The sequence below is a fragment of the Mauremys mutica genome, chromosome 25 (genome assembly GCF_020497125.1).
Source record: "Mauremys mutica isolate MM-2020 ecotype Southern chromosome 25, ASM2049712v1, whole genome shotgun sequence".
Taxonomy (NCBI): domain Eukaryota; kingdom Metazoa; phylum Chordata; order Testudines; family Geoemydidae; genus Mauremys; species Mauremys mutica.
The window spans coordinates 8506685-8534328 of NC_059096.1; the positions used below are offsets into that span (position 1 = coordinate 8506685).

General features: G+C 45.1%; 1 protein-coding gene across 7 annotated transcripts; it reads left to right on the forward strand.

The window, feature by feature from the left end:
• The first annotated feature begins 47 nt into the window (after positions 1 to 47).
• STRADA (STE20 related adaptor alpha) lies at positions 48 to 27518 on the forward strand. 7 transcript variants are annotated; one of them, XM_044999478.1, is made up of 13 exons: positions 48 to 124; positions 5810 to 5870; positions 7430 to 7487; positions 9240 to 9268; positions 15723 to 15825; positions 16432 to 16553; positions 18124 to 18232; positions 18360 to 18483; positions 19689 to 19860; positions 21838 to 21942; positions 23812 to 24053; positions 25281 to 25323; positions 26057 to 27518. In XM_044999478.1, exons 2-13 carry the CDS (start codon positions 5859 to 5861, stop codon positions 26207 to 26209), a joined length of 1272 nt encoding a protein of 423 aa, XP_044855413.1. In that variant the 5' UTR covers positions 48 to 124; positions 5810 to 5858; the 3' UTR covers positions 26210 to 27518. The 7 variants fall into 7 exon arrangements, with proteins under 7 accessions (XP_044855413.1, XP_044855412.1, XP_044855418.1 ...); XM_044999477.1 differs by having other exon boundaries at positions 60 to 124; positions 5810 to 5894; XM_044999479.1 differs by lacking the exon at positions 48 to 124 and adding an exon at positions 2680 to 4833.
• Positions 27519 to 27644: the final 126 nt, after the last annotated feature.

Sequence of the window (27644 nt, forward strand, 5' to 3'; positions counted from 1 at the left end):
GCCCAGTGCGCATGCCACGCAGCAGCGCGGTGACGTCATCCCGTCACGCACGCAGCGTCTCCCCCTTCTCCAGGTAACCGGGGAGTCGGGGAAGCGGCAGCGGCGCCTGGAACCGGAGGAGAGAGTGAGTGAGGCTGGGGGTTCTCGGCGCTCCGTACACCCCCCCATCCCTCCCCCTCCGCGCGCTGGGTGCCCCGCCCCCTCGTCCCTTTCCTCCCCCTCCCCCTCCGCTGTGTGCCCCGGTCCTTTCCCCGCCCCTAGCGTGCTCCGAGCCCCCCCCCGCTGTGTGCCCCGGTCCTTTCCCCGCCCCTAGCGTGCTCCGAGCCCCCCCCCGCTGTGTGCCCCGGGCCTTTCCCCCCCCCAGCGTGCTCCGAGCCCCCCCCCCCCGCTGTGTGCCCCGGTCCTTTCCCCGCCCCCAGCGTGCTCCGAGCCCCCCCCCCGCTGTGTGCCCCGGTCCTTTCCCCGCCCCTAGCGTGCTCCGAGCCCCCCCCCCCCGCTGTGTGCCCCGGTCCTTTCCCCCCCCCCCCCGTGCTCGGCGCCCCCCCCCCGGCTGTGTGCCCCGGTCCTTTCCCCGCCCCAGCGTGCTCCGTGCCCCCCCCCCCCCCGCTGTGTGCCCCGGTCCTTTCCCCGCCCCTAGCGTGCTCCGAGCCCCCCCCCCCCGCTGTGTGCCCCGGTCCTTTTCCCCGCCCCTAGCGTGCTCCGAGCCCCCCCCTCCGCTGTGTGCCGCTGTGTGCCCCGGTCCTTTCCCCGCCCCCAGCGTGCTCTGAGCCCCCCCCCCGCTGTGTGCGCCGGTCCTTTCCCCGCCCCCAGCGTGCTCTGAGCCCCCCCCCCCCCCCGCTGTGTGCCCCGGTCCTTTCCCCGCCCCTAGCGTGCTCCGAGCCCCCCCCCCGCTGTGTGCCCCGGTCCTTTCCCCCGCCCTAGCGTGCTCCGAGCCCCCCCCCCCGTTGTGTGCTCCGGTCCTTTCCCCGCCCCAGCGTGCTCCGAGCCCCCCCCCCCCCGCTGTGTGCCCCGTCCTTTTCCCCGCCCCCAGCGTGCTCCGAGCCCCCCCCCGCTGTGTGCCCCGGTCTTTTCCCCGCCCCCAGGGTGCTCTGAGCCCCCCCCCCGCTGTGTGCCCCGGTCCTTTCCCCCCCCCCCGCGTGCTCCGAGCCCCCCCCCCCCCCGGCTGTGTGCCCCGGTCCTTTCCCCGCCCCCAGCGTGCTCCGAGCCCCCCCCCCCGCTGTGTGCCCCGGTCCTTTCCCCGCCCCCAGCGTGCTCCGAGCCCCCCCCCCCGTTGTGTGCTCCGGTCCTTTCCCCGCCCCCAGCGTGCTCCGAGGCCCCCCCCCCCCCCCCGGCTGTGTGCCCCGGTCCTTTTTCCCCGCCCCCAGCGTGCTCCGCCCCCCCCCCCGCTGTGTGCCCCGGTCCTTTCCCCGCCCCCAGCGTGCTCCGAGCCCCCCCCCCCCCCCGGCTGTGTGCCCCGGTCCATTCCCCGCCCCCCGCGTGCTCCGCGCCCCCCCCCCCGCCGCTGTGTGCCCCGGTCCTTTCCCCGTGCTCCGACCCCCCCCCCCGCTGTGTGCCCCGGTCCTTTCCCCGCCCCCAGCGTGCTCCGAGCCCCCCCCCCCTCCGCTGTGCCCCCCCCCCCTGTGTGCCCCGGTCCTTTCCCCGCCCCCCCCCGGTCCTTTCCCCCGCCCTAGCGTGCTCCGAGCCCCCCCCCGCTGTGTGCCCCGGTCCTTTCCCCGCCCCTAGCGTGCTCCGAGCCCCCCCCCCTTGTGTGCTCCGGTCCTTTCCCCGCCCCAGCGTGCTCCGAGCCCCCCCCCCCCGTTGTGTGCTCCGGTCCTTTTCCCCGCCCCCAGCGTGCTCCGAGCCCCCCCCCCCGGGCTGTGTGCCCCGGTCCTTTCCCCGCCCCAGCGTGCTCTGAGCCCCCCCCCCCCCGTTGTGTGCTCCCTTTCCCCAGGCCCTTTCTTTCCTCCCCCACCGGGCGCTGGGTGCCCCCCTGCCCCCTGTACCTCTGCTGCCCCTTCCCATTTCTGCTCCCACTCAGTGCTGCCCCCCCTCCCGGACTCCTCCCCCTGCCTGGGACCCGGAGTTGTACAGGGTGATCCATGGCTCTCCTGGGCCGCTCACCCCATCCTGTGCTTTTTGGCTGAGGGAAGCTTCTGCCTGTCCCCTTCCTATCCTAGAAAGACAAGGCGGTTTAGGAAATATCTTCTATCGGACCAACTTCTGTTGGTGGACGGGACAAGCTTTTGAGCGATACAGCGCTCTCCTTCAGGTCTGGAAAAGGCAGCCACAGTGTCTAAGCTACATACAAAGAGGGTCAGGTTGTTAAGCATAAGGGATTCCCAGTGAAGTGGGTAATTAACATCTTTGCAGTTACAGGGCAAAGGAGGGTTAGTAGGCGGCACAGCCTATTACAGATTGGTTTCATGGCCCATTACAACAATGTTTCTGGTCTGCCCAGGGTTTGTAAGTGTCTAGCAGAGTTATGAACTTAAGTTCCCAGGCTCATCTTGTGACGGTGTAGCGCAGGTTTCCTTAAAGGATAAGGACTGAGAGAGCTGATATTGCATGATCACTTTGTGAAAAGTATCAGGGGGTCGCCGTGTTAGTCTGTATCCACAAAAACAACAATGAGTCCGATGGCACCTTAAAGACTAACAGATTTATTTGGGCATAAACTTTCATGGGTTAAAAAAACCTCACTTCTTCAGATGTGAAAAGTGTTTGCCCATGGGTGATAGGGTGTTGTTGTCTTTCATCATTTTTCTGTGTAAGTTCATTCGAGAGCAAAGTCTCTTTTCAGCCACGTTGTTGGGGCATTTGATGCACTGGATGAGGTATACCACATGTGATAGGCCTGTGTAGGACTCATGGATCTTGAAAGGTGTGTTTTGGCGAGGCGGGGTTGATCATCAAAGCAGTGAAGAGATGTCTGTAGGTTTTGCATCTGTTGTTCTGGCAGGGTCTGGTGCTGTTTTGAATTGGTGTGTTCTGGTCTGCGAGGAGCTTGCTTCTGATGGGTGAGCTTGGCAAGGTTGTTTGAAGGCCGGAAAAGGGGGTTTGGGAAAGATTTCTTGCAGGATGTGGTCCCCATCAAGTATGCATTGTAGTTATTTGATGATGCCCTGTATTGGTTCTAGCCTGGGGTGGTAGATGACAGCTAGGGGCATTTGATCAGTGAAGGTTTTTTCCCTCTGAGCTTGAAGCAGGTTCTCCCTGGTATTTGGACAGCCCGTTCCATGATGTCGTCTGCTTCTCTGGTGGAGTGTCCTTATTTAGTGAAGGCTGTTTTAAGTGTGTTAAGGCAGAGGTTCTCAACCTTTTTCTTTCTGAGGCCCCCCCCCAACATGCCAAAAAAACTCCATGGACTACCTGTGCCACAGCTATTTTTCTTCATATAAAAGCCAGGGCCAGCATTAGAAGGTAGCAAGCTGGGCAGTTTCCTGGGCCCCAGCAAGTCTAATGCAGGCCCTGTGTAGTGGACCATCTGAAACCTGCTCGTGGCCCCACAGGGGGCCCTGAACCATTGGTTGAGAACCAGTGTGTTAAGATATGTATTTTGGATTTTCTCTTTGGTGCATATTCTGTGGTATCTGGGCACCTGGCTGATAACTGAATCCGTGGAGGTGAGTGTGGTGATCTGTGGGTGTCTTGTATACAGTTTTCTGTAGGTTTCCATTATTGAAGGTGATCATGGTATTCAGAAAGTTGATGCTGGCGTGGAAGTGTTCTAGAGAGAGTTTGATGGTTGGGTGTTGGTTGTTGAAGTGGTGGTAGAAATCTATGAGGGAGTTTAGGCCATCTGTCCAGAGGATGAAATATCAATGTATATTGGATATATCATTAATTTTGTGGTGCATTTTTCCAGAATTTCTTTCTCAATGTGGCCCAGGGAGAGGTTGGCATACTGGGGAGCCATCCTAGTATCCACGGCTGTTCCATGGTTTTGCCAAAGTGTTAATGTAAAGGTGTTATGGGTGAGGATGAAATGGATGAGTTTGGCTATGTGTCTGGGGTGGCTTTCTGAGCATTGTCCATTGTCTTGTTAGAAATTTAAGGCAGGCAAGCATCGCCATCATGGTGAGGGATGTTGGTTTATAGGGAGGTGACATCTATGGTGGCAAGTACTGTGTTAATGTTGTAGAGTTTCTGAAGGAAATCAGTTGTGTCCTGGAGGAAACTGGCTGTTTGTGTGGTGAGTGGTTTGAGGATGGTCTTTGAGTCCTGGTATTCCTTCAGTAAGCGTGCCGTAGCCAGATATGATAGGTCTGCATAGGTTCCCTTGTTTGTGTATCTTGAGGCGCATGTAGAAGGTCCCTGGGGTTAGTTTGTGGGGGATGAGGTTGTAGGGTTTCTCTTGGAGATGTTTGGGGGTAGGATTTGATTATATCCTTAAATTCCTGTGTGAATTGTGGTGTGGGATCTTTTTTAAGTTCTTTATAGTAGATGGTGTCTGAGAGCTGTTGGTTGGCGCAGTCATCATGATTGAGCACTATGATGGCCGCCCCCTTTGTCTGCTGGTTGGATTTCCGAGAGCATAGAGCTATCCTCTCGGTGGTGAAGAGATTGTGATGGATGTCATGTTTAAGGATTTCACTTGATTTTTTTTTTTTCCCTCTTGGAGCAGTCGATGTTACGATCAAGTAAGTTTGTGTGGTTTTGTCCACTGGAGAGTGGCCAGAGTTTTTTCTTGTAACTGCCAGCGGGGATGAGATATACTGTATTCTGGACGTCTCACACTGATCCAACTGAAACGCTGCAGCAGTTCTATTTTATAAAGCTTCCTTTGCATATCCCCTGCAAGATAATGATAATTTATACTTATACAGCATCTTTCATCTGAGGTGCCTTACAAAGGTGGGTAAGTGTTTTTATCCCCATTTTACTAATGGGAAAACTGAGGGCCAGGGCAAGTGAGTGAGTCCTAATTCTGCTACTGATTTGGTGCATTACCTTGGGCAATTAGGACTCAGATATTCCTATTCCTAGCCACTTGCTTAACAGCTGTGTAACATGCTGTGTACCTTTCTGTTGCTTTTCTCTCCGGGAAATTATTAAACATTTGTATTATGGTAGGACACAGACAACTGAACAGCACTGCGGCCCCGTTATGCGAGGTTCTGTACAGCTAGAGCTGAATGAAATCTTTAAACAAAACTGGCGAAAAATGCAGGCTACATAGAAACATTTTGCAAATTCATGTGGATTTCACTTGTTTCGATGGTGGTGGGTGGGAAGCCTTTAAAAAAAATCCCTCAATTTTTGTTTTTTAAATGAAATGTTTTGGGTTTTATATTTAAAATGACTTTTCTTTTAGAAACTTCCTCTAATTTTATTTTTTTTTAAATTAAAACTAAATGTTTTGTTTGACCAAAAATGATTTTCCCTATTTTTCTGAATTGCCAGAGAACTGTAATCTGTTTTATTGCACAGCTGTAGTACAGATGTAGGATAAGAGTCCTTGCCCTGTGGAACTTGTAGTCTACCAAATATTGTACTGCATATCCACCTCTGTGAAATATCTTTTCTAAAGTGTTTTTTTTTTTTTAAATGGCTTGTTCAGATATTTCTGAACCTGTTTGGGAAAATTCACCTTGCAAAACTTGTCCTCACTATGGCAGAGCTTGTTAAAGTTAATTCATACAAAACCTTTGTGCTCTAATCTTTCAGCAGTCAATAGAGCTACCTAGGTATTGATGTGGGCAACTGGAGACATGCTTTATAGAATGAAACAAGATAAACAGAGCAGTAACTCATTTGCTGGAAACTCTTAGAGTGGAGAGAACTCATTTGCTTTGCCTTCTTAAAACAATTGTCTTGCTCTCATTTTCAGGATATTGTTAATTTCACAAACTTGGAGTAGCATTACAAATCTGGAATCCATGTCTTTTCTTGTAAGTAACCCAGAACGAATTAGGGTGAGTGTTGAACAGCTTCTAGCGTTATTCCAAAAAAGCACTGGTTTTGTAAATCTTTCCATATACACGGAGAGAAGCCCTTATTCTGCAGCAGCTTGTGTGGGGTGGAGCTTGTCCCATTGACTTCCTTGGAGCTTCCTTGGAGCTCCACACAGTTGTTGTTGCAGGATTGGGACCGTACTCGATCTTGTTGCTGGAGAACTAGATTTTTAATTAAATACAACTATTTTGATTTATGAAAGAGAGTTACTTTTAAAAGGTATGTATCTGTGAGCTAAATGTGTTGCCAAATGCTTATAATGTGCATTTTTCTCAGAGTTCATTCTCTTTAGATAGCGCTAATTGTTGAACGCATCTTTTTTCTGTTTATGTATTGTACAAAATGATTTTATCACTTATTGTTTTATAATGTACAGAAATTGCAGAAAAAACAAATGCCGAAACTTAACTGAGTTGATGGTACCTTTGAAAAAGAGATGGAGGAAATGTCTTTAAAAGACACTGTCAATTTAGTTAAGTTTCATTTATATTTTGTATATATTAGTGTCTTTTAAACTTAAAATGAAGTCTTTTTTTTTTTTAATGGTTCCTTTTAAATGCTGGAAATCCATAACAAAACTGTTGTGTATAGCACTTAAACAGGAAGTAAACTAAGTAGTGATGATACATTGTTGAGAATAAAATGTGCAAAGGATCCACTTTAAAAAGGCTTTTTAATGTAAAGCAGCAGTAACACAGGTAAGGAAATGTATTTAAAATATGATTGGAAACCTGGTGTCCCTTAAAATTAGAATGTGTTTTCATAAGTCTCAACACGACTCAAAAAACAGCAGCAAAGTGTGTGTGTGACAGAAGAGAATCTCTGACATGATCACTGTGAATGGTGTAAAAATGACCCTTTTGAAATTTTAACATAATTCACATTGTGCTAAATACTGATACAATGAAATCAGGCTTCTTTTCAATTAAATGTGGACTCTTTCTCATACCAGCCTGCTTCAAATAGAGGTAGATTAACATAAATGTAAGTAAACTTGTTGATTGCTTCAGCAAGCTGACCATGATTTTTCCAATAAATGAATAGTAAAATCACTAATGTTTACTGAGTGTTAACAGCGTATTCAGTACTATACAAGCTTACGATGACATAGTCCATGCCCCCAGGATTTTAGTTTATTTCTAATATCTAATCTATCTTGATATGAATCAAAAGTTGAACTGAGTGGATAGCGATCCTGTCACTAGCAGCCTTTATGGCTGCTCTGAGTTTTAAACGTTGTTTGTTTGACTTAGTTTCTTTCAGAACATGAAAGAATAACAGTTTATCAGTATGTCTGTTACTGTTTAAATGTTAATATTTACAGCTGCTGAATGAATTTTAGTTCATTTCCCCTCATTGCAAAGGGGATAGATACATGTTAGAATGGTCAGAGTGATCTATATGATTCTGTTTTGGTTGACATAAAATAAAAATGGATGAGCTGTGGAATATATCTAGAGGAAATAACTAATTGGCTTTGGACTTTCTTCTCTAGCGGTGGGTGTCCGAAAAGTTCATTGTAGAAGGCTTGAGAGAATTTGAACTGTTTGGAGGTAAGTACTCTGTTCTTTAGACGCTTCAGTAGAAATTTTTTACTTTAAACTTGAAAGCACCCATCAGTTTGGTATAAGTAAATGTGCTACATGAATGAACAAATCGGTTTATAGCACTGTCTTCAAATTGGCCAACAAAAGTAAACTCAGAAGGAAAAACTTAGATTTTGTACAGCAGTTCATTTTAAAGTCAGTAGTAGTACAAACTTCAGAACGTTGTAATGCAATAAATTAGTGCAGTCTGGTCTTTCCTGAATAACCAGTTTTTTTCTCTGTTCAGTACAGATTTTGAACTTGAAAAGGATAATTACAGAAACTGCAAATTTTCCAAATGTTTGTTGCTGAGTCAGTATTGAAGCTGATAGAAGAGAAGCCTTTAAGTGTAACTGTGGTCAGTAAAGTAACTATGTAAATATGGTGCCACTTTACACAATAGATCTGCTCCTTGAGTATCTTTGATTCGGGCCTACTGACTTCACTGGCAAAAACGTTTTAAAACAGTAACACTTCAGTTTTCCAGGGTAGAGACAACAGTGTAAACTGGATTTTAATCTGCTACTTTCATCATTAGCAAAATTGTCAGCTAAATTCTGATGGCAGAATCTTTGTGACAGATGATGTAAAGGAAGCTAGCTAGATGATTAGATCCCAGGTGGAGTTAGTAGTTCGCAAAATCTTCCATTTGATTTGTAAATTCTGCAGATTTTCCCTTCCGCATTGGGCTTTGTAGTCATGTTGAATCCCATTTCAGATGTGGTTTCTATCAAACCTTTTTTACACTATGTCCATTCTCACCATGGTTACAAACTATTACCATGTTTAGAAACTATGCATGATTTTGGCTAGCACTGTTTTTTTAAATTAATCCCTATCTACAACCAGTCGCTGAAAACAGTTTAGCTGCAGCAGTTTTCAGTTTCCATGTTTTAAGCATGGGTCTACCAGAACCATTTTCAAACCTAGCTGTAGCTGTATCTCTTTGCTCCTGACGTGGGTGGTGCTTTTTGCAGTGACTCTTCTGACTTAACTGTACTTCTAGATAGAGAAAACATTTAAAAATATCTGTCATGTTTTAGTGTACAAATCTGATTAGAAACTTTGCTCTGAAGTGAAGCTGTTAAACCAAACTTCAACCCAATATTAAGAGCACTGTTTCATTTGATTTCAATGTGAATTGTACTTGCTTATACCAGGGCTGAATATGGACCATTTTATCTAAACCTCTAGCTACACATAAACCTTGTTATAAGTGTCCTTGTCGAAATGTGGATTTATGTTACCTCGGGAAACTTGGAATTATGTAGAATTTAACTGCCACTTTCTACATGGGTTGCATTCCTCATTAAACTTCCAAAACAGTTTATTCCAAATATTTAAATCCATCAACTGTATTAATCTATTTCTTTTTAAACAATGGGTTTAAGTTTACAATCTAAAAACAAAACAAATCTCCCAAACCTATGTTTGTCTTGGTAAATGTATGAACGGTAAGGCTAATTGAATCTGTGTAACTTCTTGCTTTTAGAATTAGGTTTCTTGATATGTTTTCCAATGTCTGTTACTTACTGTTGTGATGTTAACTGTAAGTTAAAGATTTTGCCTGGGAATATATGCTTATACTTGTCCAGTACCTAAACTATGCTTTGGGGGCATATAATTTTATTTATTTTCATAAATATAGTCAAACTATGTTTTGAATGGGTATTTGTTTGTTGAAGAAAACATGGTGAACAATTAATTTCTTTACTCCAGAGCAGCCTCCGGGTGACTCTCGGAGAAAAGTAAGTGATTTTTGCAGGCTGTGGTGCTGTGGTCCATTGCATGGAGATTATTCCTTGTGGAAGTTTGATTTTCTTTCTACCTTATTTATACTTCATCTGTATATTTAGCTTTACATGTGTGAAAACAAGTTTCACCCTGGAAAGGAGATTTTGGTGTGTGGTTTTGAAGCTGTTGCATGTGATGTTTTAGCTGTAAATCTGAGATTTAATTCCTTAGGCTCACGTTTTCAAAAGTGGTTCTGAAAACAGGGCCCAAATTCTCAGGTTGGGCATTCAAAACCAGTGCCCAGTTTTTTTGAATAATTTTATTTCCTTTCTCTTCCCTATGCCACAGCTGCAAAAGAGACCCTAGCATCAAACTGAGAATTAGATAATCTTTAATTTCAAATGGGACATCACCTGCTGAAAACCCATTGGCATAGCTGTTTGACTCTTTTCAGAGCCCGCAGTAACAGTCTTGAGCCTTCAACAGGTGCTGCTATCTGCTTAGAAAAATCTTTTCTGCTTGAGGACTAATTCCCTAGAGAGCTATGGAATGCCCATCTAAAATACATAGTGTAGTCCAGAACAGGACAGTCTGAATCCATGTAATCCATGTCATATTTATGGTCCTGATTAAAGCACTAGTGGTGTACAGGGTAGACATAGCCTAAATTGGAGGCTATCCTGGGCTTTTAGACATCTTTGCAGTATTGATGCTGACTTTCTTTCATTTAAAACACATCTTATTCCCCTAGATGGTTGTAGAAACAAGGCAATAGTTACTTAATCAGGGAAAGGAAATGCTCGTAGTTTGAGTCAAAAGTGAGCAAGAGAAACTTGGGAAGTAAAAAACAAAACAAAACCTTCTATCTTCCACCCGACATTGAATCCAAAATCTAATCCACCAGAGTTTGATTTGGCAAATGCAAATCATTTCTGGCATTGCATAGCTCTGGTTTCCTAATGGCATTGACAGTCCAATTATCTTTCAAAAAACTAATTTCCTTAAACATATGTCCAATTTAAAACCTAACCAAAAGGCCTGAAATGCTAGCCCTTAACGAATGTCATACTTCATGCAGCTAATCACACGTTTCTTCATTTTACAGCTTTCATGATTTTTAACTGCACACCAAAAGTTATCCTGTGTGAAACTCTCGGAGCTTTTTTGCAATATTTCATAAATAACATTCCAGTTTAACTTTTTTTAGTTTTTCAATCTCATACAGTGTTTAACTTTTGAGTAGAGCCTCTTCTGCATACTGTGATTAGTCATAGAGTTTTCAAACTTAATTTTTATCTGCAGAGAGGTGAATCAAGGTCTCTAATGTACTGAATTATTTCTAAAGGGGAGCAGATGATGTGTTCTATTTTGGTTGAAACAGCCTGCACCATAGATCAAAAATAACGTATTAGATTTATTTCGCATCTGTTTTGTTGGCTTCTGCTAAATTTGGAGTGCATTGTATTAAAGCAAACCACCTACGTAAAGCACAGTTTCAGAGCAGCTGTCATTGCTGCAGAATAATTTTCAGCTCCTTGGTGGTGCCTTTCTGCTTCACAGGCCTCCATCTGCCTCTGTTTCTTTCCTTTCAGTCCTGCCATTGACAGGGGTGAGTGGAGATGATGGAAAATACAATGAACTGGGCATTAAAGTCAGAATTGGTAGGAATATTTAATGGAACTCTAGAAATAATGAGTAGCAGCCTTCGATTCACAGCCAAATGATAGTGTTGTGTGACATAGTGGCCAGAGCAAAAGATTTGGAACTGTTGGGATTCCAGATTCCAGTCATGGCTGAACCAAAGATTTAGCTTTTATGTCTTTGTGCTTCAGTTGCGTGAGCTGAAATATAGTGCCTTTCACTGAGGTTATTACAAAAATTAAACTTTGTCCTCTCCCTCATTGGGGTAGGCATTATCCCCATTTTACAGATGGGAAAAGGGAGGCATAGTGTATCTGTATTACAGAGGCTTGGATTAGAACCCAGGAGTATTGACTCCCAGTTCCATACAGGAGAAAAGTAGAAAGCTTATAGAAAACTGGATGCTTTATCTGAACTGAGGCTAATTTATGGTAGGAAACAAACTTTCAGTGGCTGAGGATAGTGGACTTACTGATCTGATGGATCTTTCCCATCTCCAACTTTTGTGATTCTATAATTCCTGACATAGGGCAAATCTTCCATCATTTTGATGCATTAATTCAGCACCGATTGCCCTGGATACTGAGGATAAGAGATTTTAAGAATACCCTTTTAATTTTTCAAGGTTAAAATGATCTAAGGGTTAAATGCCCCTAATAATAACTTGTATTTTGATAACTCTAGTTAGTTTACATTTTAAAATGTGCAGATAATTTGAACAATTCAGATTCCTCAATTGCTATTAGTGACAGTCACTCTTGACCTGTTCATTGATGTGCAGTTTTAAGTTCCAAGCAAGTGATGGATCGAGCTAGTATTAGGTGGTGCCAGTATTTTTCTGGTGGTCCCATTAGTTTCTTCAGCATTTAAGCTTTTTTTAATTTAAACTAAGCTTCCAGACCTTTTGATACAATGTTGTCTTGAGTATGTAGGTTGACTGAAACAATAGCTCTCTGAGGTCTATACTCTCCCCTTCCTCTCAAGTAGAGTGTTGACTCTGATATCCAGTAATGCCATTGTTAATATGACTGTTTCACTGTGGATCATTTTAGCAGAAACAACCAGCCATTCTGGAATTTTGAGCAGAGCTTGAATACCGTACTACCATCTCTCTCTCTCTCTTTTTTTTTTCTTTTTTCTTTTTTCTTTCTTCATCTGATTCCTGATATCAAGAAAACTTCCACCACTGATCTCTTTACTCTAATTTGAAGTGTCAAATCTGTTTGGTTCTGGTTTGGTTTAAACACGACTTTAACCTTTGAAACATTTTAGTCCCAATTTTTTTTTCCTGTTAGAATGGCAGGTGTGAAATTGCCTGTTATGTGGCTTCCCCTCTTAACAGTTAGATTATCAGCAGCTGGAAGTATAATCTCATATTGACCTAGTGGCCCAGAGTCTGATCTCACACAGGGTTTATAACCTGTACAATCAACCTACATCTTGTGAATGCATTGCAGCAGGTTTTATAAGATACAGCCTGTTCACCCATGTTCTTAAAATTAGAATTGGAGCCCTTAGCATTTCTCTAATAAGAGTGCATTTACATATAAATGTATTGAATTGCCATGTGGTCAAAACACAGATGAGTGAGTCCATAGTAGATGCATTCTTTTTCATGTCTCTTCAGTGCCTCTGGAGAGTTCTGGCAAACTTTTACCCTTTGCTAAACTGTCTCTTCCCGCTTAAGAGTAAACTGCTGGTTTCCTTGGCTCCCAGTACTTTAATTGTGGTAGAAAAATTGGGATCATATGTTCATGTAACTAACATAATCATCAAAGAAAGAATGTTGAAGTTTGCCAAAAGCTGTGTTGTTGCCTGCAACTTTCTAGGGATTCTGCCTTGCTAGCCAGCATAATTGTTTCAGAAGCTGTCACTTAGTCTCTGGTTTGTTCCTGCCAAGTTTTATGCCAAATCGGATTCTCTTAAGACTGCTTAAGACCCAAGTCTAAAACTGGGTTAAGCTACAAGTGAAGATAAGTTTGGTCTAAACCTAATTCCTAGTGGACATTTATCCATATTGCCAAAGCTTCCGTCAGTTTGCCACAGGTTCTAGCTATCTGCTTAGGAGAGCCCCACCATTGGAACATGAGAATTGTGAGTGGGGGAGTCTCCAGGTGGTGGAGCTGCGGCTCAGGATGGAGGTGCATCAAGGACTGTAATATTAGAGAATGCTGCACTCAGTAATGATGCCTCGTAGAGCTGTGGGAAGTGGGGCCAGGACTGGAATAACAGAGGGCACAGCAGGTTAGAAGTAAGGTATGTTGATGGAATTGGGAAGTTTACGTATCCAGTTTCATAACATTAAAATCATTTGCCAAATTCATGCATAACATTTTAAAGAGAACTCCATTTTCTAATGCATAAGTGGTGTCAGCTGTTAATGTTGGGGTGCTGAAAAAACCTTCCTTCGGTCCTTCGAACCAGTGGATTCAGGATGCTTCTAGGACCTTGTTACTTCATAGAATCTCAGGGTTGGAAGGGACCTCAGGAGGTCATCTAGTCCAACCCCCATCTAGTCTCGGTAGTGTCCTTATCAGCTGTTGCTTAAAGAAGCAAGTAGTTAATATTTGCATCGAGAATGCTTTAAAAACAATAATTAGAGATGGAGTAAGTTTTTTGTTTTAAATAAGTTAGAACTGAAGAGTTCAGAATATATTTTAGCAGCGGTTCTCAAACTTTAGCAACCCAAGGACCCCCATTTTGATTTAAATTTTTTTGCAGACCCCCAAGGCCCCCGCTCATCCCCAGGCCCTGCCCCCACACCACTCCTTCTCACTCCCGTTTCACCCCTGCTGCTCCTCTTCCCTGCCTCTTTCCGCCCTCTCCCCTTAACACGCCCCGTCTCTGCTCCTCCCCCTCCCTTCCAGCGCTTCCTGCACTCCACGGAACAGCTGTTCCCTGGCGTGCAGGAGGCACTGGGAAAGATGGGGAGGATTTGATTAGTGGGGCTTGTGGCCCCGGATGTGATTCCGCCCCCGTCCCCCAAGCATGCTCCATCCCAGCACCTCCTGCACACCCTGAACAGCTGTTCCTGGTGTGCAGGAGGTGCTGGGAGGGTGGGGAGGAATTGATCAGCAGAGCCCGCGGACCCCTGGAGTACCCGTGCAGACCCCAAGGGGTCCGCAAACCCCAGTTGGAGAAACAGGCCTTGTCTACATTATGGAGCTTTTTGTCAGAATAGCTACAGTATGCTGGCAAAAGCCCCCTAATGGAGATGCAGCATATAGAAGCCAAAGGAGTTCTGCCAGCATAGCTGCACCATTTCCCCAAAGGACATTAGCTATGCTGACCAAAAGTACGCTTGAGCCAGTGTAATTGCATCTACACCAGGGGTTTTGCCGGCATGGCTGTATTGACTAGGGTGTGAGATTTTTTTTTTTCCATGCTCCTAGCTGACATGATTATGCCAGCAGCACTTTGTAGTGTAGACCAAGCCATACTGTGGGCATGGGTAGAATAGTCTCTTGTCACTTAATGGCTCTTTGTCATTGCATTATACCTCCTTTCAGTGACAGAAAAGTGTGTGTTTCCACTTCCATTGCAGCTACAGGAGAGTGAGTTGTGTGTTTTGTTCCCCCCTGCTATGTGCATCAATAGCAGAATTGTCAGGAAAGTCTGATTGTAGAAATATTTATGGCTGGTGATCTGTGACACACCTGGGTTTCCAGCTCCCAGGTGGAGTTAGTGTTGCTGGCAGTTTAGGAAAAATTCAGCTAAGTCAAACTTGACATAAAATGAACAGATTTGGTCTGTCTGTCTGCAGAGAGAAAAATCTGGAGCCTCCCTGTGTCACTCATCTAACTATAAGCGTAACTGAAGGACAAAATACACTGCAATAATAGAACATGCCTGAACACTGTGTATAGACTTTTCTTGCTCCTCTGAAAGCCCCGACTGAGGAGAATTAGAATGCAACTGTGCTTCTAATGCTGCTCGAGATTGCGGCCTCTTTTTGCACATATCAAATCATCTGTCAGTTTTTGTGACAGGCTCCTGTAATGCAACTTGGACTGTAATGCCTGTGTATTGAATTGCACAGCTTGTTTTTAATCAGTTGTAAGCATGAGTCAGCATGAACAGAGAACATTTGTCTTTTCAGCTTGTGCATGTAGATACAGCAGGGAGCTCTCTCTTAGTTGTAGTGAAAAGATGCAGCCTCTCTCAAGCAAGCTGGCAGACATGGGAGTGCTGCTCCTATGTTAATTTGTACTAGCTCTTTGCTGCAGCTAAACTCTTGCTCCCATTTGGAGCTTCTTTCCGTGTGTGTCTGATCTGTGCATTTTGAGCTTTTCTTAGTTGGTTCATCCCTTCTTCCTGCAGCAAAACAAGTTCAACTTTGTCAGCCTTTGCCACAGAGAGAGCATGAATGGATAAAAAGTAGCAACCTCAGCCAGGAAAAGCTTCTTGCCAGAGTGCAAAAACACCCACCATAGACAAGCTTGAAGTCTATCACCCCTGCACAAGCAAACAGATTATGATGCAGAAGTTTGTAAAGAGTGGGAGAAAGCTGGCTATTGCAAAGGGGTGGAGTAATGTTGTCATGTGGAACAGTAATTGTTTTTGTTAAAATCTTTTTTTTAAAAAGACCTTCTGGTTTATAGTAGGTGGTAAATTACCTTGTTTGTTTACATGTCATAGAAAGCAGATGTTTGGATTTTCCGGAAGGGTTTCAGTTTGTGTTAAAGATATTTACAGCAGACACAGCTAGCTTTTATACTCAAATATGTCCTGATATTATGAGCATGTGCAAAAATATAATGTGGAACAGATGATCCCTCTACTAGATGTAATTAATATCCGTTTCTGATTTTTATCTTGCTTTTCTAGACCAATGATGCGAGCTCCGAGTCGATAGCATCTTCCCCTAAAAGGGACACCATGAGCAGCTTTTTACCAGACAGCAGCTGTTATGAGTTGCTCACCATAATAGGTAATGTTCCCAGAAAAACACCGAATTCTCATTCTTTGTGAATTCTTCCTTTGTAAGGTACTGAATTTTTCTTGTGAGGTGGTTTTCTGAAATGTAAAATGCAAAATATCCTTTCTTTCTTGTCTTGTTTTGTTTTAGTAGTAGTAAAATCGTTGTATAAAAATGTAAATTAAGATGGGTTTCTTGTCCTGAAGCTCTTACAATCAAAGTAAAAGATAAATACTAGATGAGAGGAGGCGTGGTTTTGAGGTTGAGGGTATCAGCTGGGACTCTTGAGTCTCATACCTGGCTTTGCCATTAGCTCCCTGTATGGCTCTTGGCAGGTCACTTCATCTCTCTGTGCCTCAGTTTCTAAATCTGTAAAATAGGAATATTACTGAGGTACCTCCCAGCAGGTTTTTAAGTAATTGGTTTTGTATGCAGAGTGCTTTAAATTGGAAGGTGATGTAGAACAGGCAAATGTTTATATTAGACAAGACCATTGACAACAGTTAACGTGAGAGATGGGATGAGGATAATTACTAATCAGGAAGTGTTGGTGGAAGCTCTCCCACAACACACAGTCAATTGTATTCGTGCTTATGGGGTTAATTTCACTCTTTTCAGGCCATGGCTTTGAGGAGCTGATGACCGTGAACCTGGCCAGGTATAAACCATCAGGAGAATATGTCACAGTCAGAAGGATTAACCTGGAAGCCTGCACCAATGAGATGGTGACATTCTTGCAGGTGATGCTACAATCTTTAGAATGGGGCACCGCATCTTTCATGTATATTGAAAGACCATGACTCCTAGGATCTCAGCTGTAGGTCGTTTAATGCTAAGTATCTAGGATGCTGTACAATTTTAATACAGTAGTTGCAATACTGGCCCACAAAGACCAGTTATCCTAATGAAGAAATGGTCAAATTCAAAAACCATTGTAAGGTGCTGGCAGTAGATCCTCCTTCAGACTGAGTTATAGTTTTGTAAATGTTAGTTAGCTGATGGTGGAGTGTCTAGGGATTAGTGCACTTGACTGAGTTTCTAGAGTTCTGGGTTCTCTGGAATCAGCTCAGCTGCTGTCTGGTTATGAGCAAATCACTTCTCTGTGCCTGTGTTTTGAACTGTGAAATGAGGATCTTTGCCCACCTCACAAGCATGTTGTGAGGTGATTCGTGTTTGTAAAGTACTTTGAGATCCAAGGTGGAAGTTGCTATGAAAACAGAGTATTATTCTAAGGCAGTGGCTTTCAACCTTTCCAGACTATTCTACCTCTTTCAGGAGTCTGATTTGTCTTGCGTACCCCCAAGTTTCACCTCACTTACAAACAACTTGCTTACAAAATCAGACATAAAAATACAAAAGTGTCACAGTGCACTGTTACTGAACAATTGCTTACCTTCTAATGTTTACCATATAATTATAAATCAGTTGGAATGAATATATATAGTATGCTATGTCGAGCAGTATAAACAAGTCAGTGTCTGTATAAAATTTTAGTTTGTACTGACTTTGCTAGTGCTTTTCATGTAGCCTGTTGTAAAACTAGACGCAAATCTAGATGAGTTGATGTACCCTCTGGAAGACCTCTGCATACCCCTGGCTGAGAACCACTGTTCTAAGGGGATTGTTCTTCTGGTTAAAATCAAGACTTGTATCTAATCCATTCTCTTCTACAGGATTATACGTTGCATTTGAAGAGGAAGAACCCAATGATCTTTTTGTACCAAACTGTTGTAATCACTTCCTATGTGCTCCTCAGTTTCAAAAGACGATTAGTGCAAGGAAATATTATATCACGTTCCAAATACAGGCACTCTGATGCCATAATTTGTTTATCCTTCTCCAGTAAATTCATTCAAATAGGTATTAATGTTGACACATGATGATGTAAACACCAAGTAGCCCTTGCGCAGAGATTGTCAGAACAGATATTTGGGGTGGGGGTTTAGTTTGTGTGTTCTTTGAATTTATGTAAAATGACTATTCCTTTATGCTGGAAGTTGGGATTGCCAGACATGTTGCACTAACATGGGAGCTCCTGAGTTCAGTGCTAAGCAACTATTGCCTATGCACAGACTTCATGCCAGGAAAATCTAACTCCGGTGAGAGAGGATTTTAGCTGTCATATCTTTCCTCTTTATCTGCAAAAGGAGAGACAAGAACTTCTCAGGTGAAGAGAAGATTCAAGTCAGTGTGTTGGCAGACAATCTTCAAAGTGCTATCTTTCGTCCAGTTTAACCTTCCTCTGTACCATATCTGGAGTTTTGTATTTATTTATTTTTGTATTGATTCAAAATATCCTTTTGCTTCTAGGGTGAACTTCATGTGTCCAAACTCTTCAACCACCCCAACATTGTGCCATATAAAGCGACCTTCATAGCGGACAATGAGCTATGGGTAGTGACCTCCTTCATGGCTTATGGTAGGTGGAGAGGAGAATGTTTTTTGTATCTGACCAGGCTGCTTTAGCTTCTGTGAAATCATCTTTATGTAGGTGAGTGGCCTCTGTTTTTCCTGCTCCGTCAAAACATGTTTCTTCATCTCTTTAGGTTCTGCGAAGGATTTGATCTGTACCCATTTCATGGATGGAATGAGTGAACTGGCTATTGCTTATATCCTCCAGGGTGTTCTGAAGGCTCTTGACTACATTCACCATATGGGCTATGTACATAGGTAAAAAGGAAATTGCTCTCTTTATCACTTTCTGTAGGAAATGCTTATAAACAATATTCATCCAGATGGGACTAGGTATCTCAAGGGATTTGGAATAAGAATATGGTTTGCAGGGGAGCTTTCCCTGCTGCTGCCCTAGAGAGCTTCATTGTCCATGCACTCCCCTGGACTTCTCATTACCACAGAAGTGGTACTTTAAAAAAGCAAACTGCAGAGTGTTCCTGAGGCAAAGTGTACTGGTAACTTGGGGCTAGATTAAGCTTTTGCTGAAGTAAACCCTTCCACGAGGTCCCCAAGGTGGAAAGATGAGAGGATGGAGGTTGTGACAGCAGAAAACAGCTGCATCTTCCTTTTTACCAGGGAAGTTGGAAGGCTAGCTGGGAAGAGGGCATACTCAAGGGATATACTAACTTCCATGGAGCCCCAGATAAGAATTAAAGCTGCCCCTCCAGTGGATAGGCAACCATCTGTCCTCCTGTGGGTGAATATTCTTCTCTATCCTTAGGGTGCAGAGGGGTCTTTCTGATGTAGTTTACGCCTCCGTGTTGAGGCTTCAGTGAAGCAGGTCCATCTGTATTTTATGGTGGTTGTAATGACATCACACAATATCCAAGCGCAGCCTCTAAGGGAATGAGTAGGTTGCATTATTCCCATCCTTCCGTCATTGTTCACTGTACCGTCCCAGTGTCATGTTAGGGAGGTGATAGCCTATTCCTTCATCCAGTGGAATGGCCAATAAATTACAGTTTCATAGTTTCCAGGTACTTTCACTTTTAGTTCTCTCTCCTAGCGTTTTTTAGATTAATGGTAGAAAGTTGCTTTTTTTTTTTTTTGAGATGAGGCTTTATTTATGCTTATGCAAATATCACCTCGCCAAGCAGCAGATATTTATCTTTTAATCTCTCCTCTTAAATCCGTGCCTCCAGACCTTTAATCAGATATATGTTTTTCCTGATAAACACTAACATGGCTGCCACACATACTTGGACGTAAGTTTCAAAACCTGATTATTCTAGGCTATTGAAACTCACTGTCACACATTTTCACTGGATGCTCAATGTGCCTAGGCTTCAGAATATGCCTTCCTTAAATCCCTATAGAATAACCTTCTCACATGGATGCAGGTAAGGAATTTAACGTCCTTCTAAGGTAGATGATCCTTGACCATGTGTTGACTTCCTACTTCTGGTCCCCTTTGCTTTAAGGAGCGTGAAAGCCAGCCACATCCTGATCTCTGTGGATGGGAAGGTGTACCTCTCAGGTCTGCGCAGTAACCTAAGCATGATCAACCACGGGCAGCGGCTCAGAGTTGTCCATGACTTCCCCAAATATAGCATCAAGGTCCTACCATGGCTCAGTCCTGAAGTCTTGCAGCAGGTATTGTATAGAACGACTGTCATTTCATGGCTCACTCTCCTCTTCTTCCTCATTGTTGACTTTCTCACTAGTGGACAGAGACCCCCCCATGTCCTTCACTGTTGCTGGGATTTCCTGCCAAGAAGCAAGGAACTATTTTCAGGCTAATTTTGTAGCCTGAGGAGAGCATCTGATCGTGTAACAAAACTTGTATCGTGGTTCTTGGAACTGGAGCCTGATTCTCCCCCACCATGGGTTTCAATGGGAGCTACTCTGATTCTGCAAGCAGGAGAATTGGGCCTTTGGCATTTTAATGGCAAAACTTGCCTGTTGTCCTGAGTGGCTCATACTGCTCTGGACCCCCATTCCAGACACCCATTCATGTCAACTTGGCATTTCATATCCTGGTGGCAAGTGCAGCCCGTTAGCCGTACTGCCCCCATGACACTGAACGGGAGCCTTCTGAGTTGCCCACAGAGGCACCTTTTTATTCCGTAGGGCAGTGGTTCTCGACCAGGACTCTGGGACCCCCTGGAGGGGGCCATGAGCAGGTTTCAGGGGGTCTGCTGAGCAGGGCTAGTGTTAGACTCGCTGTGGCCCAGGGAAGAAAGCCGGAGCCCCACCACGTTGGGCTGAAGTCTGGGGTCCTGAGTCCCGCCACCCGAGGCTGAAGCTGAACTTAACTTGGGGGCCCCGTGCCTTGGGGGCCCCAGGAAGTTGCCCTGCTTGCTACCCCCGAACGCCGGCTCTGGATTTTATATGCAGAAAGCCTGTTGTGGCACAGGTGGGCCGTGGAGTTTTTATAGCACGTTGGCGGGGGGGGGTCCTCAGAAAGAAAAAGGTTGAGAACCCCTGCCACAGGACATTGTATTCAGTGGTCTCTCCATGGCAACTGGGAGAAAGACCGTTTACTCTCCCACAGATAGGCACCTGGGGTGGCAGGAGAGCTGCTGAAACAGGCTCCTTTCAACTGGGTGGAATCTTGAATGCCAGGTCTGTCCCTGAGCCCTGGCTAACAGCACTCATGCTGTCACCGTAGCATGTTGATGAGTGTAATAACGCTCGTCTCTGATCTTGTTATACGCATTCCCTTGTGTTGTCAGTCTGTTCCCATGGCTCTCTGGGTTTCTGGCTGCGCACTGTTTAGAGCCGCTATGCTGTGCGTTGCTCCCAAAAGTTAAACCCATAGAGACTTTTAGCATCACTTTTCCTCCTGGTGAGTTTTCGTTCGTTCTCGTCTCTCTTTTTTCCTGTAAAAACAGCAGCAGTGTAATCAGCCCGGCCTAAGGGGGAAGTGGGTGATCAATGGGGGCAAAATAAGCCTTCAGAAAGGCCGGGACTAGAGCGCAGGTTATGGAGTTTTGCGCCTGTACGGGGGCTGAGCCCAGAGGGGAGTCTGTGTAGTGGTGTGAAATGGAGGGGAACTGGATGGAGCACTCCCCAAATTCTAGTTTCTGAGTTACAGTTTACATGAAACGGTCATTCCCTTTCTGTATCTAAACAAATGTATCTTGGGTATTTATGTGGCCCCCATTACCAAGTGCCGAAGCACCTCACAGTCTAATTGTCTTTGCAAACTCCTTGTGAGGTAGGGCAGTTCTATTATCCCCATTTCACAGATGGGGAGCTAAAGCACTGAAAGATTAAGTAACTTGCCCAAGGTCACACAGGAAGTCAGTGGAAGAGCAGGGAACTAAACTTGGCTCTCCTAAGTCGCAGACTAGCGCCCTAACCACTGGGCAATCTCCTTCCTAAGAAACTGATCACCAACATTGAGAGAGCTACATTTTCTTTTAAAAACAGACAACCTCAAACCTTGTTGCCTTGGTAGTGTGAAACATCTACAAATGCTCCATTGTGGGCACAGAGGTACTTTGGTGTAATTGTTTGGTTTCTTTGTCCTTCCCCTTCAGGTACCTGATCAGATTCCTACAAGGATAAGCGTAACACTTCACTGACTTTATAGCTAATTCTCTCCATCCCCTTCTTTGGTTCTAGAATCTCCAGGGTTATGATGCAAAATCTGACATTTACAGTGTGGGGATAACAGCCTGTGAACTGGCAAATGGACACGTCCCGTTCAAAGACATGCCTGCTACTCAGGTAGGGTTTACAAGCTGCGTGGGCTCTCCTTCCATCCCAACCTTATAACTGCATGCCGTGCAGTTAGGAAATTGAATTCTGTATCTGTCAATAATACCTAAATGCAAAGAACCAAGTTACTGGCAGCAGCTGTGTTTGTAATGAGCTGTGACAGATTCTGACCTCTTGAGGTCATGAAAGATCTCTAATGGCTCTCTTTGTTAATACCCCTTGCCTCTCTTCTTTCCTTTCTTACCTGTTAAACTACTGCTGACTTCCACTCTACCAGAGGCTGCATCTCAGAGGTACATAAAGGCATACATAGAAATTAGCACTGGAAAAGATCTATTAGGTTATCTCCTCGTCAGCGCAGAATTGTTCCCTACAGTAAATTTTCTAGTGCTCTGTCTCCAGTCTTTTAAATGTTCCAAAATATGGAGTTTCTTCTGAAGGCCTCTGTTGTAAGATTATTATTGATTGACTTGATACCTTTTGGAGTTTTTTAATGTGTAATAAAACCTTCCTTTTTTCCTTGGGGCTGCCTTTCTTTCCTAGAGCCATTCCTTTAATCTTAATCAAATCCATAACTCGAAGAGATACCTCTCTCCACGTTGTATGGATTTCTATAAAACCTGAGAATCTAATATTACAAACAGTGCAGTAGACAGAGAATTGAAGACCGTTACAGTTAATCTCCTCCAATGCCAGTCAAGATCCTGCTCCCATTGAGGTCTCTATCAAATCTCTTATTGGTTTCAGTGGAAGCAGGAGCAGGTCCATTCAGTTCAAAATAAGTCAGTCCTCGTTTGCAGATTGACCAGAGCATCTGGGTGTCACCCTCTGTTTTCTCCCAGGGAAACATTTTAACACTAGTAGGGTTCTGAGGCACACCTTGAAAGACAGATTAGAAATGTACCATCCTACTGCTTGAAAAGTCCAGGTACAGAACTTGATTAACATTTTGTAACAACCTTCTGCACACAGGTTACTGAGAGCAGTGGTAGATGGGTTGCTACATGTCACCTGTGCCAAGTTGGAACATTCGCGCTTCCTGAGCTCTGCTGTCCAGTCCAGATTATAAAATCACTCCCAAACCGAAAGCATTGTTCTGTGCATTCCTAGATAAGTGTAGGGTTATCGGAGGTTTGTTATGTAAATGGGCCCTGGACGTGCTGCTTCCTGATCTACTCTCCCCTTTCTGCTTTTTAACCCAAATCAACTTTCACATTGAGCCACTTCATAAAACCTTGGTGCAAGAATGAAGGAGACTAAATGCTGCTGAGGGAACGAAGATCCAACAGGAGCTCCAGGAGAGCAACTGTCCCCAACCAGGGGAATCTAATATGAAAGCAGAGGTGCCCTACAACCACCTCCGCCCTTGCCCTGACAAACTGGATGTGGCATCATTCCAGGTTATAACAAAGAATTAAGAACTTTGCCTGCCTCTTGGATTAGGAGACCTACAGACTTGCCATCGATTATGACCGCTGCAAGGGGCGAAATGCTGCACTGTAACGTGTGTATAACTGCTCTGACTTCATGGAACCACGCAGCAGGCTTGATGCTGTGAATTGCTGACAAGTCGAGAGCGCTCTGGAATGTGCACGAACGGGCCCTGTGTGAGACGGGAATTTGGCCCATGAAGTTCACGTAATACAATATACGTTAGAACAGCAACTGAGGACACTAGTGTCTAAGTCCTGCAGCAAGAGCAGTGCTGAATGAAAATACAACACATGCAGACCCTGGACCACATGCAGGACACAACTGAAAATTGCGGCAGAGTATTTAAACTTCAGATACATTTGTTGTAGTGAGTCCTGCCTGCTCTCTTAAATGTGTCTAGTCTGTATCGTGCATGTGACGTCTTTTCATCCATTTCCATTTCAGATGCTGTTGGAGAAGCTGAACGGAACTGTTCCATGCCTGCTAGACACCACCACGATCCCTGCTGAGGAGCTGACCATGAAAACCTCCCGCTCGTGTGCTAACTCCGGGATCGGTGAAGGAATGGCAGTTGGCAACGTGAGGGCAGCCAATGGGGAGGCAACACTGCACCCTTACCATCGGACTTTCTCACCCCACTTTCATCACTTCGTGGAGCAGTGCCTGCAGCGTAACTCCGACTTGAGGTACAGCCATGATGGGAATGCTTGGTTACGGATCTGCTGTAAACACCATTCGGGGCTGGTTTAAAAATTGTTTTAATCCTGATCCCTCACCATGGCTTTTGAGTTGGGTCTCAGTATTGGAGTTTCATTCAGTGATCTCCGATCAAAAGCATGGCTGTGTGAAGAGGTGCCCCGTATGTACTGCAAAAACACCGTCCAGAATACCTATAAATATATAGCCTGAAAGCGGTAAGAATATGTAGCACTTTCATAGGACCTTGCATCAGAGAACCCAAAGAAGTTCAGTTATTAAGCCTCACAACCTTCTTGGAAGGTGTTTTCCTCATTTTACAGATGGAGAAACTGAGGCAGGGAGGTTAAATGTCTTGCCCAATGCTGCACATTGAGTCGGTGGCATATTGGGGAAGCTAACTCGGGACTGGCAACTCCCGTTCTCACTAGACCACGTTGTCCCAGAAACAGTTTCATTATCCAACCAGGAGAGCTCATCTTGAGACTTCAATGAATAAAAGCTGAGAACAGAGCAAGAACAGCATTTCCTTTTCTAGTTAGCCAGGGCCGTGCTGTGTCATCTCACTCTGTGCTAAACTTCTCTGTAACTGGAATAGACTATTCATAATTTGGGCTATCAGAAGTTTTTGCTGTGTCCTCGGGTACAGCTTCTTTCGCTGTCCAGGGGAGAGGCGTATACAGGGCAGTGATTGTCCCTGTGATAACTGCATCACACGGCTTCTCAGTTAATTGATTGCTCTATCTTCAATCAGGCTGCTGTCTTACGAAAGGAGCTACAGATCCCATGGCAGTTTGAGAAATCTTTAGGGGATAACCTGGTCGTACTGGCCAACAACTTTGCCTCCTGTGAAGCAGATTCTAATGGCAAAGGCGCTTAACTCCTTCCTTTGTCAACCCCCCTGGGGATGCCTATAGTATAAAAGTTGCGAGGCCCGTGGCTGAGGTACAGCCCTGAGTCGGGAGACCAGGATTCTGTTACAACCTTCACCACTCATTTGCTGTGTGACCTTGGTTAAGTCTCATCCCTTGTCTGTGCCTCAGTTTCCCCACTCAGTAAAATAAGAATCATCTTGACCTATATCTCACAGGGGGTGAGTGTTTGGAAAGAGCTTGTAGAGACCCAGAGGAGAGCTGTTAGAAGGTCAATGTCCTTTACGCTAATCACACTCAACTCTGGTATGGTGATTCGTTCCCTTCTAATTCTCTTTTGTACAGGCCAAGTGCAAGCACCCTGCTGAATCATTCCTTTTTCAAGCAGGTAAAGTGGTTCATTTAATCTTCCGGTGGAGGGCTGTGGCCTTCCCATGGTAACCCCTTCCTGTGCCCTTTCCTCAGCTGTGGGGAGCAGAGTTCTGAGGATGGGGGTGGGAGGATGTTGCTGTTAACTACTCCCCTCTGGATAGCTCAGCACTGAAAGCAGCATTTAGACTGCGGGTTCTTGCTAAATGCCTGTAGCCGGGGAGGGCCAAGTTTCAAAGAGCTTGGCTTGCATGCGTATCTTTGGGGACAGCCTACTAGTTGCACAAAATCATCTGAACTTTTTTTTCCGGTTATAATCCAAACTCAAAAGAAATCTCATTGAATTTCCCTCCCCCACCTCCTAATTTATTTTTTTTTTCAATTTCATTAAGTCCTGGTGTCAGTGGAGGAGGGGGTATTCTGGCAGCAGTGCCAAAGATCTTGCCCTTCCCTCAAACTCTGCCAGCCTCTCCTAGTGGTGCCATCAGCAGAGAGGTGTCTCTAGAAAAAGATTGAGGAGGTTTATCACCAAGTTTAGAGGGCACAGTGCCAAACCCTGCAGCGCTCCTAACGCGGGCAACAGAAGATTGGGTTAGACGGACTGACGTCCCCGGCCGGTGGTACGTTGTGCTGCTGCTATTAGCCCAGTCCATATTGTGATGTCATACGCGTGGTGCGAATGGTACTAATGCCGCAAAACCTTTGCCTGTGAGAATAGCTCAAACCAAAACTAACTCTCCCTCCGCCCCCAGATCAAACGTCGGGCGTCCGAAGCACTTCCTGAACTACTGCGCCCTGTCACACCAATCACCAACTTCGAAGGTACGCGGCCACAGGATCCCAGTGGCATTTTTGGACTGGTATCCAGTCTGGAACAGCTAGAGGTGGATGACTGGGAATTCTAGAGCAACGTGGCAAATAATACGGTTCTCAAGCCCTTGAAGGCGCTTTCTGGACATAGTAATTTATTGACCCCTCTCAAATGAAGCCGCGATGAATGTTACATGCAGAAGAGTTTACATGACTATGGGTAAGGAACTTCACCTGGTCGTTTACTTGAGGAGTAGAGCCTGGAATCACCCTTGGACACAAACTAGCTGGAAAAAGGGATCTGTTTGTCGGAAAAGCCGAATGTTCCCTGCTTGGTGCCAGGAGTCTCCCAGCTCTTGCTGTTGAGCACCAGCTATAGGCTGTATTAGGAGTTTTGCTCGCCAGAATTGAGTCAGTCCCAATTTGTTGGTCTTCATACACATCATTTTCACCATGTTACTGGCTCTCTAATGTCCCTAGTTCAGAGGGTTCTGTGTGTCTTTCGATCGCCCCTTTGTTTTGTTCCTTTCCAAGGGTGCCTTTGAGACGAACGTGGGAGAGGGGAGAAGCAATGCAACTCTTCTTAGACTTGGACAGTCTCTTCTGGACCGCCAGGTTACCACTGTGGCATTCTTCTCACTCTTTTGGCAATAACAGATTTAGCCTGCTGCTTTGAGAGGAAAATGGAAGACCAGACAGCACTGGAAAAAGGTGTCCCCTTCTGTTCCAGCCGCGCTCAGAGAATCCTCTGCAAGGCTGCATTAGTCTCTTCAAGGAGACGGGGTAGATCTTTGTGGGGTTTTTTTTAAACTCTTGCCATGTGGTGTTGAATGCCCTGAAGTGCAGGTCAGAGCACCCCAGGCTTCTGGGACTAACCAGCCGCTCCTGTCTCTTCATGTAGCCACCTCAGCCACCGGCTGCATTTTTTAAAAGCAAGATGTAGTTTTGAATGTCTTTGAAACTGCACCATGCTATATTTTACAACAAATGCCATTTATCTGGCTGGTCCCATCCTGCAGCAAGGCTAATGTCACTGCATGAAACATGCTGGCCAGCTTCTGTTTCTGAGAACCTACCATGGGAGGTGGGGGAGGGAAGTTTGGAGCTCGCTCTCTCTGCGACTCTGTGCCCTGCCATGGGCGGACCCTCTGCTGCTGGGGCAGCTCTCCCTTCCCTGTGGTGGTCAGGTTCTCCAGACTGCATTTTAAGGCCTTTTGTTCATCCTTTCTAAGCATCATAGATCTTCCTTCTCAATGGAGCACTGAGAATCCGGTCCTGTACCGGTGGTGACCGAGAACAGTGGTGCTGGCAACAGGTCCTTTTTGTGTTTATAAGCTGTACTTGAACCCGAATAAAGTTTGTTACTCTAGTTTTGTTGCCAAAACAAATAAAAATGTAAGTATTTCTGAAGTGTTCCTCTTAATTCCTTAGCTCTGGCAGATGCTGAAGGGTCCCTCTCCTCCTTGACCAGCCTGACTTGGCCTGTGTTATGCAGGTCATCACACAAGATGATCACAATGGTCCCTTCGG